This window comes from Gopherus evgoodei, chromosome 4 (assembly GCF_007399415.2).
Source record: "Gopherus evgoodei ecotype Sinaloan lineage chromosome 4, rGopEvg1_v1.p, whole genome shotgun sequence".
Taxonomy (NCBI): Eukaryota; Metazoa; Chordata; order Testudines; family Testudinidae; genus Gopherus; species Gopherus evgoodei.
The window spans coordinates 95,741,647-95,754,716 of NC_044325.1; the positions used below are offsets into that span (position 1 = coordinate 95,741,647).

Here is a 13,070-nt window from a genome sequence, read left to right on the forward strand (position 1 = left end):
TACCCTGAACAAGCCACTAATCAAGTTTGGGAACTCCTGCCCTATAGTATAAAGTCTGTCTTATCTATACACTTTATTGTGAAGCTGCCTCATTCTTCTGGGCACACAGTGATCCTAGTTGTGGTTGATATCCTAACTAAAATGGTACATTTTGTTTCATGTTGTTACAACCCTTCCAGCTTGTAAACAGCACGTGTCTTTCTGGAGAATATCTTCTGCTGCTACTGGCTACCAGCTTGCATCCTGTCACACCATGCACCCAGTTCATCTCCTGTTTTTGGAGGGAGTTCCTGCAGCTTCTTGGCATAGAGTCCATCACTTTGCCTATCAGCCAAAGACCAAAGGGCAAGCAGAACCAGTCAACCAAATTCTAGAACAGTACCTAGGTTTTTTTTAAATTATCACCGAGCTGACTGGTTTTCTCTGCTCCACTATGTGGAATTTGCCTATAACAGAGCAATCCATGCCTCAGCTCAACAAAAGCCATTTTTTGTAAACTATGGTTTTCATCCACCGTTCCATCCTGATGTACCCATAAACTCCCTGCAGACGCCGACTGGACTCCCCACTTCTCCAAGATCACCAAAAGCTCAAAGAGCAATTGAGTTCCACAAAAGAAACTTACAAACACCATGCTGACCAGGGGTATTGTACTGCCCCCAACCTAGCTATGGAGGACAAGATCTAGCCACTACTCAGAACCTCAGTTTGACTCTCCCATCAGCCAAACATGCTTGCCAGTACTTTGGCCCATTCTAGATCTTGAAACAGATCAATTCTGTAGCCTTCAAGCTGCAGCTACCTACTTTGCTCAAAAATGAGGTATTTCACATTTCCATCTTTAAGCCCCATACCGAGAATATGTTCCTGTATCATGACAGCCCACCACAACTGCCCATAACCATTCTGAGACAAGAAGAATACTTAGTCTGACAAATCCTTGACTCGCAGTGAGTTAGGGGAAAACTTCAGTACTTGGTGGGCTATTATGGAACTGGTTGAAAACATTCCTACAGGACCTACTACAGGACTTCCACTGGGCTTATCCTGAGAAACCAGGCTCTAGGACCCTTGGGGGACATCCTCAAAGGGGAGGTTACAGCCAGGAATGAGGGCCTGCAGCTACACTTGAGATCAGCTGGCTAACTGCACCTGAAATCCCTAATTGGCAAATCACCTGATTGGCTGAGCAGCATTGCCGGGACTGCTCTTAAGCCTATCAATAGCTCTTGGGCAGTGGCTGCTCAACCCTGACACCTGCAGCTGCAATTATTCCTGCACTTGCTTTGTTCCCTGATCTTCTCCAGTCCACTCCAGCCCTGATCCCCTGCTCAGTTTCTGAATCTGTGTTCCTGACTGTCCCTGACCCTTGGCTCTGACACTTGCGGGATCTTGACTATGGCTCTGACCACTGGGCCTGGCCACCAAGGCTCTCACCACTGGAATCCTAATTGGAAACATGGACAAATTGTTAAGGATGAATACAAAAAAATAGTGTGAGCAAATCAGAAAGGCTAACGCACAAAATGAGTTACAGCTACCAAGTGACATAAAAAACAAGAAGGAGTTCTATAAATATGTTAAGAGAAACACAAAGATGAAGGAAAGTGTAGATCCACTACTTAATGGAGAAGGAGAGCTAATAACAGATGACATCAAGAAGGCTGAGGTGTTCAATACCTATTTTGCTTCATTTTTTACTAAAAAGGTTAATTGTGGCCAGATGATAACACAATTAATATTAACAAGAAGGGAGAAGTAACACAAGCCAGAACAGGGAAAGAACAGGTTAAAGAATATTTAAACAAATTAGATATTTTCATGTTGACAGATCCTGATTAAATTTATCCTAGGGTATTTAAGGAGTAACTGAAGAAATCTTAGTAACTTTAGCCATTATATTTGAAAACTAATGAAAGGTGGGTGAGGTGCTAACAGACTGGAGAAAGGCAAACACAGTAAAAGGGGAACAAAGAGGACCAGGGGAATTAAAGACTAGTCAATCTAACTGCTTTGTAAGCACCTAGAGGATAATAGAGTAACAAATAATAGCCAAAAATGATTTTGTCAAGAACAGATAATGCCAGACCAACCTAATTTCTGTCTTTGACAGGGTTACTGGCATAGTGGATAGAAGAAAAGCTGTAGACATGACTTACCTAGATTTTAGTAAGGCTTTTGACAGTCCCATGTGCCATTCTTGTAAGCAGACTAGGAAAATGTGCTCTAGATGAAATTGCTATGTGGTGAGTGCATAACTGTTTGAAGGGCCACATTCAAAGAGTAGTTATCAGTGATATGCTTTCAAACTGGGAGGACATATCTAGTGGGGTCCACTAGGAATCTGTTCTGGGTATGGTACTAATCAACATTTTGAATGACTTGAGTAATGGAGTGGTGAGTTTACTTATACATTTGGGGATGATACCAAGCTGGGAGGGGTTCCAAGTGCTTTGGAGGACAGAATTACAATTCAAAATTACCTTGATATATTGGAGAACTGATCTGATATCAACAAGATTAAATACAATACAGACAAGTATGAAGGAAGGAAAAATCAAATGCAAAACTACAAAATGGGGAATAACTGCATCAGAGGTAATACTGCAGAAAAGGATCTCAGAGTTATACTGGGTCACAGTTTGAATATGAGCCAACAGTGTGATGCAGTTGTGAAAAAGGCTAATATTTTGTGATGTATTTACAGGACTGTCTTATGTAAGACACGGGACATAATTGTTCAGCTCTGGTCAGCACTTAGGAGACTTCAGCTGGAGGATTGTATGCAGTTCTGGACATCACACTTTTAGAAAGATGTGTGCACATTGGAGGGAGTTCAGAGAAGAGCAGCAAAAATAATAAAAGGTTTAGAATCCCTGATCTATGAGGAAAGGTTTAAACTAGCCAGATTTAGTCCTGAGAAAAGACTGAGGGAGGAACCGATAGCCTTCAAATATTTAAGGGCTATCCTAAAGAGTACTGTGATCAATTGTTTTCCGTGTCCACTGAAAGTAGGACATGAATTAAGACTTAATCTGCAGTAAATGAAATTTAGATTAGCTATTAGATAAAGCTTTCTAACGATAATGGTAGTTTAAATTCTGCAAAAGACTTCCAAGGAAGGTTGTGGAATCCGCATCACTGGAGGTTGTTAAGAACTGGTTAAATGCCAGCCAGAGATGGGCTAGGCATCTTTCGTCCTCCCTTAGCACAAGGAGATGGTTTAGATGACTTCTCGAGGTCCCCTCCCGTCCTACCTTTTTATGACTATGTTCACAAATTATTTTTAAATGAGAACATCTGTTAAAGCATACTGATTGTGTAAGTGTGGAGCAATAGGTCATTTCTGTTTTCACTCAGATTATTCTGTAGTCCATGCCTGCACAACATGCGGCCCAGAAGCCTCATGCAGCCTGCGTGGGCTCACTGTGTGGCCCTTGGGGGATGAGTAGGCAAGCACTGGGTGAGGGAGAGGGGGCTGAAGAGGCAGGTGGGCAGTGGCAGGGGGTGAGGAGGCGAGTGGGTGGGCGGGCAGTGGCAGGGGCTGAGTAGGCGAGTCACTTGGGTGGGGGGCTGAGGAGGCGAGCGAGGAGTCAGCGGCTGACCTGTTCTACTGATTGGTCTTGCGCCCATCCCCTCTCCAAGGATTGCAGCTGTCTGGAGGTACCTGCCTTCTATGCCTTCCTCAGTCACACCTCATTCTTTCAACAGGGCAATTGATTACAAAGTTGGGGGAAGATCTTATTCTACTTCTAGCAAAAAGACATTTTTCTTTTACCTTAATTATACTACCTTAGGGGCCCGCTGTAACATATTATCAAGGTTCAGTACCGCTGTTTCAGTGGGGCAGTGCTGGAGAAGGAGGGTTTGTTTCCATGGGGCGGGCGGTGCTTGAGGGGGAGTATTTCAGGGGTCTGGGTGGCACTGGGCGGGGTTGTGTTTCAGTGGGGCATGGCAGCGCTGAGGAGGGGGTCACCAGGGCCATGGAGGTTTGGCCCTCAGCTGTTTTCTTTGGAGTAATGTGGCCCTCGCTGCTTTACGAGTTGTGCAGGCCTGCTGTAGTCAAAATACAATATACACCTCTACCCCGATGTAACACTGTCCTCGGGAGCCAAAAAATCTTATTGCGTTATAGGTTAAACCGCGTTATATCGAACTTGCTTTGATCCGCCGGAGTGCACAGCCCTGCCCCCACTGGAGTGCTGCTTTACCATGTTATATCCGAATTCATGTTATATCGGGTCACGTTATATCAGGGTTGAGGTGTACAAGCAGATTCCTTGTAGAAATTCATATTTTAAACAGTACTGTAAATATCAAATGTTTCAGTATCGTACATGGAAGTTTTTATACTATCAATATTACTCTACATATGTATATCAACAACTTGCTTAAGTAAAAATTCAGTTTGTTTAGAACCAAGCTCACTCTGTGATTTCTATAAGATGCAGTATTATTTGGGTGATATCGGGAAGTTGCACAGAGAATGAGAGATTTTACTATTATCTAAAATGTTGTTAAAATACAGTACTTAAATTTTTAATTCTCTTTATATCCTTTTTTCCTTTCTGTGATCTTAGCCTTACTCATGACCCACAGAGTTGAAGGCCACTGACAGAACTAAGTATTAGTTTGGTAGTTTGACCTTTGTCCTTAGGAAGGAGGAGGTTGCACATCAATGCAACTAACTGTTCTCATTGCTTATTCAGTCTGAATCTTCACTGGGAGTCATCTTGGATGCTGCCAGGATGTTAAGTGCTATTGGAGATGGTCTGCAACCATCTTCTCAGTCACCTTACCTAAAATGGGGTGATATTTGAGAAGATCATTAGTGTTAATTAAAGGCTGGAACACAACAATATGTAAGAACTGTTAGCATCTTGTCCAGTGAAGTATTAAATATCTCTTTCAACAGTAGACCAGAGATACCTTGCTGGCCATGGCCAGATCTGAGGGGTAAGGATTCAGCTCTCTTATAATAGGACAGATTTTTTTCAAGCACTATCAAAACCTTCATCTTTGAGACCAATCCAAACTTGGTAGTGAGGCAATGGTGCTTGGTTTCCCTCCTCTTACCTCAAGTTCACTGTGCCAGTAACACTGTATCAGATAAAGTCGGTATTGTCTTCAGAGTACTATGAAGACTCCTTGCAAAAATGGAGACTGTCTGGGTTAGTTAGATGATTCACAACCCTGGACATTTATGATAGTCATGACTCTTCAGAGTCTGCGTGATAGAGAAGAAACATGACTTCTTAATGCCTATGGCACAGGATCATGCAAACTCCTTTTGCTGCAATGAATCAGATTTTGAATCTATCGTCTTCGAATGATGCTCTAATCTCCCACTCTCCAGTTTCCTCTGTCATAGATTGCAGAGGTCACCCTGGTTAAGTGACAGATATTGTTAGGGAGTGGATGCCGTGATTATGATCAGCACACAGTTGTGGTGTCTTTCCAGCCTACCAGTGCACTTGTTCTGAAGCTGGTCAATGTGCCATTCAGACCACAAGTTTCCAGTGATGGACCATTTGTTGTTGGTTTACTCACCAGATGGCTGGAAGCACCTGATCTAAGTTTGTAGTTGGTGAGGATCAGACCCCATTAGGAATGTTTTTATGACATATTCAATGTCTACACACCAGCTGAAAGATTTAAGTTCAAGTTGTGTCTGGCTGTATAAGTTGGACCTGTGACCACCTGGAGACTCTCCTAATTGTCATGATAGGCAGGTCCTGAGCCAGTGTGTTGGAGAAGTTGACTGTATGGATATTGATCTCTGTCTCCAGTACAGTGTGTCTTGGGAATTCCAACACCAGGCTATGGAGAATCATGGTTAAGAGGGGAAATATGTGGTAGATTCTGGAGCACACGACTTCCCACATTGAATTTGTCACAATATTTGCATGCTAAATGAGTAGATATGCATACATTCATTCTCAGAATAGGACCTTTCTTACTGTTTTGAAGTTGGATGTGAAAAGAATAGGTATCTGTCCTCTCTTCTTCCTCTGGGATCATGAATCACAGAAATAACTGTGCCAGTACCCACTTAGATTAGTCATCCAGCCAAGTTTCAGTGATGTAAGTCATGATGGGTGTTTGATGTAAAGACTGATCTTTTGTTCAACAGTGTAAGATTTAGTTCACTAAGTTATTTACCTCTGTTGTTCTGGTTTTCAGCCAAAGACAAAGAAGTGATCAAAGTTAAGCATGTTCTCAATAGACATTATTCAATATAATAGCAAAATTGCTATTTATATAAATTAGATTAAATATAAACTAAAACATGAAAAACCCTGAAATGGGTTTGAGTCTGAGTCTCTGAAGTTTCAGATCAGTGATTTTGCACTTTTGTGGCCTACAAATGGGCTCTATAACATTCTTAAATAATGTCCCAAATGTTAGTCTGCTATTTAATCTCTTTATTACATCCATGACTCACTCAGTAATGCAAACTGGCATAAAGATTTTTAAATAATGCATATGTTTAAAATGCCTTCATTTTTATTTATGTATTTGTACAAATATCTATGTGTAATGTGTATTATGGATTTTAATAAATGCTTGAAAATGGATTTCTTAATATACTCATTATGTTTCTGAGCCTGCTAATTTTTTAAGGAAATGAAGAAAAAATAATGAAACCATGTTACATAGGTACTTAATTTTTTTTATCTGTGGTACTATTCTGGTTATTAATGCCTATTTTATGCAAACTAGACTATATCTCTTACTGGACACATTACTGTCAAGAAAATATTACTTGCCTTAATTATCAGTAATGAAGCAGGGATAAGCTGCTCACTTAGATATAATATATCTAATGACCTTTTCAGCTAGAGGTTGTGATGAAAGGTATCAGTTTCACAAATTATGCCTCATTCAGTTTCTGGCCTTTGTGTAGATTAATGTTTTGAGGATGAGTTTTAAAGTCAGACATAAATTGTGTTTGGTGTTTAAAATTGATTTAGTATCTTGCTTTTAGTACATCATTTTCTCTTTTATAAATTAATCCAAGCCTCGTTTTTATCTTCAGGTTTTGTATAAAAGGGCAATACTTAAATCTAGGCTTGTCTTATTAAGTACAGCTGAATATTTTTGACAATGAGGAGCCGGGGTCAGGAAGCACACGTACTTTAATATGAAGACATACTTAGAGTTTGAAAAAGCCAGAGTTTACAGTTATATATCTATTTTTTTTTAAATCGCTGTGAAAAAAGTTTGTATTTATCCTTCTTAATACATGAGCCAACTTACAAAGCATAACAATTATGAACTATTGTTACAGTTAGTAGTATTACTATCAAGTGGATTTGCTGTGGTAATTTTTATGGTAATTATTTTCTAGTTTGAACTCTAACAAATAACATTATTTTCTGCGTGGTATCTGTTTTATTGTGATAGTGTTTTTTGTACTGTGAATAGGAAATATCTCTCCAGATTTCTAATAACCCATGGTCAAATTAATCCCTAGTGTAATTCCACTGACTTTAATAGAGTTATATCAGGGATGAATTTGCCCCATGGTTTGAAATTGAATCTGTGACCTAAAGCTGATTTGGATCCTTGTAGGCTAGTTCTCAAAGAGGCCAGGAATGTAATGTTTTACCCCAAGAGATGAGGCCATGTGATGAAGTTTGGCTACCTGAAATATTATGATGTACATCAGTAGACACAGGAACATATGTTTTATATTGATCTGCTATCTGTTTTATTCATTTCAGATACGTGCTTCCAATCAAAGCATATCCTTTTGCTGGCAATTAGATGCATGTTAGAGAAAAAGTCTGAGAATGAGCAAGTTATATTTGTGCGTGATATATGAAAGGAAAAATGTAGCATGGGCATACAACATACATTGTTATGGCCTATTTACTATTCAAAATAATGATACCTTGACCATACAATAATAATTAAGTATACTAATAATTTTGCTTTTTCACACATCATAGTGTAACCTCTTTGGAGTTTCATGCATGAGTTATTTGTCCTTGTTTTATTGGGACAGAATCATCAGAGAAGACTATAGAACAAGGGTAGGCAACCTATGGCACACGTGCCGAAGGCGGTGCGCAAGCTGGTTTTCAGTCGCACTCACACTACTCGGGTCCTGGCCACCAGTCCCGGGGGGCTCTGCATTTTAATTTAATTTTAAATGAAACTTATTAAACATTTTAAAAACCTTATTTACTTTTATGTACAACAATAGTTTGATTATATATTATAGAAAGAGACCTTCTAAAAATGTTAAAATGTATTACTGGCATGCAAAACCTTAAATTAGAGTGAATAAATGAAGACTCCGCACACCACTTCTGAAAGGTTGCCGACCCCTGCTATAGAATATGAAGGTGCATGGTGAAAGTCTAGCTGGTGAAGATGCTGTGTTGTCCTCCCTTTTTTTTACCTGATGTCCAAATAACATAAAATCACACTTTCACTCCCAGAAAAGTATGTCCACTCTTAAATATTACATTTAGTAAATTTAATTTTTAAAAATAGTAACCAAATTCAGATGATCTCTTTTTTTCCAAAGTCATTTAATTTCTCTTCCATTATACTTTTAATGGGGTAACTTGTCGTGCTGTATTATATAGTACCTAAATCATTTACATTAACTTATAAAGGTAAATTTAATTTGTGTTGCATCATACTCTGAACTGAATGAAACTATCTCATATCAGAAACAGCCCGGTTAGGTATCCTGCTGAGAAATCTCACCTATTCTTAGAAATACCGCCTTTTGGCCATAGTATTTCTTGAAATTGAGTTAGATCTCAAATGGGGGATGTGGGTCTTACTGGAGGAGTAACGCAATTCACATACTCCCCTGTCAAAGACCCTTTTGTATTAGGAAACAGCGGAGGAAAGGGGAATATAAGCAAGCACTGAAAAGTATTATGAGCCAATGTCTATGAAGAATATTTATGTACAAATAGAGAGATATTTGAAAAAATAAAACTATTAAATAGTATAAACAGCAATGCACAATATAGCAGTGGTTCTCAAACTTTTGTACTGGTGACCCCTCTCACACAGCAAGCCTCTGAGTGCAACTCCCCTTATAAATTAAAAACACTTTTTAATATATTTAACACCATGTTAAATGCTGGAGGCATTTAATAACCTCATGTAATAACCCATTTAATAACCTTGCAACCCACTGAGGGGTCCCGACCCCCAGTTTGAGAATGCCTGCAATACAGGGATATAGGATGATCCAGAAAACCATCACAAGAGAGGTAGTTTTATAGTTCAGTTTTACAGAGGAATATTTAGTGACTGAGTATGACTGGGAATACCAAAAAAAACACTCTTTCATCTTCATTTGAAATTATAAATAGAAGCAAAGTTCAGTAACCCTGATAGTCAAATTAAAATACCTTGCTGTAGCCCCCCCGCTCCTCCACTCTAGCAGCCCTGCTAGCTCATTTTTCAGCTTTTCACAAGTACTCTGTGCTTTCACTACCTCTTATGAGTGGAATACCATCACTGAGCTGATCTCCTTCCCCTTCAGATTTCTCCTCAAGACCAACCTCTGCCAGCATACCAAAAACAAAAAAACACAAACAAACAAACCAACAACCATCACCAGCCAATTAAAAAGTAGTTTGAGTGGCATATGAGGTTAGCTGGCATGTACCTATGTGGATCTTTTTATAGATCTTTTTATATACCTCACCTCCTACACTTCATATGTTACTTGTGTTATTAGCTGTAATCTCCTTGGGGCGGTGACCATTTGTTTGTGCAGAGCTTCACCTAGTGGGACCCTCATCCCACTTGAGGCTTCTGGATACTACTATAATATAAATATTAAATAATGATTTATGGTGCTAATACAGATTTGTTTAGTGATTTGTATTTGGGAATATAAGGGTTTAGTTAGATTAAAATGTACAGCAGGGTGCAGGACAAATTAGTCACAGGGCTTCCATTAATGTTAAAGTTAGCTTAAGGCTAATTAAGCACAATACTGAAGTTTAACCGTAAAATAAATAACTGGTATATCTTTATAGTATGGACTGGGGCACAGTCCTTACTTGTTGATTAATTCCTTCTAAATAAAGGGGACTACTCACGTGAATAAGAGTTTCAGATTCTGGCCCCTGAATAATAACTTTACAAGGCACAGTTTTAATTTTATTTTCAATTATACCTAGATAGAAAGATTGAAGTGCTAATAATAGGAGCATGCTACAACCCCTTAAGGAGGAGACATGAGAATAAAACATCACATCATAAAGGAAGACATATAATAATAAGACTGACTTGTGGTGGATTTTAACCTCTGTGATATTATTTGGGAAGCCTTTGAAACATGTGATAATATAGTGACAGACATGATTGCTGTATTAAACTATTGTTTCCTGAACCAGCAAGTCAGTGTTTCTACAGGAATAGTTCATGTCTTCGTGTGTCTCAGTCAGTAACACAAGACACAAAAATCAGAAATAGAACTGCTAAAATGACTCCCATATGGCAAGATTTGATATAATTTGGTAATAGTAATTACTTACATATGAAAAAAATGTATGAGTCTGCCCCTAACTTGTGGTGTCTTGCCATTTTCTGGTGCTTATTTAATGTAAACAAACTTTTTAGAAAGTGAAACCCAGTGCATAGCTGCTTTCAAATATTTGTATGTCTTAAATTATCCTTCTTTTATAATTTTTATGCCATAAATGTATCATAAATTAATGTTGTAGCAGCAGGGATTAACATATCTAAAGGTAATTTACTTAGGTATCTTTCTGATCAGGATTAATTCCTCAAGGATAAAAAAGTTCATATTGTGAATTAAGTGATTTTTTTTTTTTTTAAATTCATCATTACTGTCAGAACAAGCACATAGATGGTGCAGGTAATAAATGGAAAAATTTTTGGAATGTCAGATTTCACTATGGTGTTTCACAGGATTTTAATACATGTGTTTAGGAGAAAGCACTAATGTCGTATACATTTGGATCATTACAAATTAGACTCATAATTTCTGTTTATTTTTATAGCATTAGTTTTTTATCAGATTTTCTTGTTTCTTAGAGTCTTCAGTGGAGAAAATATCCTCTTTATAGTAAATTGTAGCATGGCAATAGTTATTATGCATTTGGGTGGGTTCTTTTTCCAGTGGTTATAAAATAATCACAATGTCTCAGTTTTTCTTTTGGTAGTAGTTTATGACTTGAAACTGAAAATCTGAAATAGAGGTAGATCAAGGTTATATGAAAAATCAAGAAATGTGATGCAAAATAAAAAATGGTATTGTGTATTGATGCATCACAAATACGGTGAATACTTCTTCAAAATAAGCATGCATATCAATTAAACAGAGAGGGACAAACTCGTTCCTGGTATGTGTGGGCACAACTCTATCTTCAGTGGGGCTGTGTCTTTTTACAAGAGGGCTAAATTTGGCACACAACTGATTATCACTACGAAAGGTTTTTTTCTCCTGCTGATAATAGCCTACCATAACTGATTACTCTCGTTATAGCTGGTATGGCAACTATTTTCATGTCCTCTGTATATATATATCTTCCTACTGTATTTTCCACTGCATTCATCCGATGAAGTGGGTTTTAGCACACAAAAGCTTATGCTCAAATAAGTCTGTAAGGTGCCACAAGTACTTCTCGTTCTTTTAACTTTTACAATGTTTCCTGTGTTGTCTTTTTTTCATCCAGCTTGTTATACAGGGTAAATGTTTGTTTTTATTTTTGTTTTTTACTGTAGTCATTAGTCTGTATCTCTGTGTGTAAGTGGTGAAATATGAGTTTTGAGGTTAGATTTCCAGTGTTGTAGTCGTTTGGCAACAGATATGGATTTTTTTTCAGGATAGGTTGAAAATTGTTGACAATAAACCTATCAATATTGCCTTCTGACAAAAGAACTAAATTTTCAACAAAATAATGTGTTAACCTTCTCCAACATACTGTGTATTGCACCTTCAGTATTTATGGAAATATATGTGCAGTAGGATCTCTAGAGAGAGTGGATGACTTAAAGGGAAAGTGCCACGGGGGGAAAGGGAGGAGAAGGCAAGGATCAAACCACAAACGTCCCTGAAAATCCTAGTGCTCCAAGCAAGAAGGATGAAGTGGGCTGATAACAACATCCTCTCACAGTCCTTGGTGCTAACACCGGATAGGGTTTCGGCCTCCGGTGGCATCCTTCTGATAAAGAACTTTGTCACAAACCATCTCTTATGTATTGTCTGTACTAATACTCTCTTTTATTTATTTTGGAAGTGATAAGTGAGGATTTCTTCATATATATGATGGTTCAGGATGTATCTAGCTCTGCTTAGGTATCTATGCAAGGAATTATTCCTGATGATTGCTCAACCATATAACCTGATATCTGAGGGGTTCCACGTGGACTGGCAACTCTGTGCTGCCCCTAACTCTCCCCCAGCAGGATAAGTCAGTAAGAAGCCATGCTGCCATGGTACGTTCTTCATTGCTGTATACTTTCTTTGTAACAGCTGGTAAAGGTGAAGAGGGAAAGTTAATCCTGCAAGAAGCAGCATTAACCTCCACTCAAATGCTATTATTCCAAAAATTTACTGTGTATAGTGCAATGAAATTACACAACACTTTACAAAAGACACCTTTTCTGTCCTAAAGAGCTTAAAATCTAAGACAAAACAAGAGACATGACAGCCTTCAACATAGGGCAAGGAGGTTTTATTATTGCAAAGAGAGGGGGAATTATTTGAAGTGGTTGATTTAAAAGAGGTGAGAGTGGGTGCTTGGTGGATGGGAGCAGTGAGACAGTTCTGGGCATAGGTAACAACATGATAAAAGTCATGAAACAAAAAATAGTAAAAGGAGATGAGGAAGGAGTAAAATGACAGAATTGAAAAGAACACACAGAGGGGGACACTGGAGAACATGAGAACAGAAGTCAGTAGAGGAAGAGAACAAGAGCTTGAATTTGATGAGGGAGAAAAACTATTGAAAGGTTTCAGAGTGAAAGTTGATGTGATCAGAGTGGGAGTGGAAGATGGCTGTAACAGCAGCATTGCAACCAGACTGGAGAGGCGACAAACAGAGAGGTCGCATAGC

The 13,070-nt window shown here is 38.6% G+C and overlaps 1 protein-coding gene across 6 annotated transcripts in view; it reads left to right on the top strand.

Annotated features, from left to right (window-relative positions):
* The window catches only part of ELP4 (elongator acetyltransferase complex subunit 4), a 283,737-nt gene that overhangs the window by 184,784 nt on the left and 85,883 nt on the right, over positions 1-13,070 (top strand). The window contains exon 10 of one of the 6 annotated variants that reach the window (XM_030560247.1): positions 7,728-7,866. The exons of the other annotated variants lie outside the window; for them this stretch is intronic. Coding sequence (XP_030416107.1) covers positions 7,728-7,781 — 54 coding nt within the window. The 3' untranslated portion in view covers positions 7,782-7,866. Of the gene's footprint in view, positions 1-7,727; positions 7,867-13,070 lie in introns of those variants that run through there. 6 annotated transcript variants of the gene reach the window in all.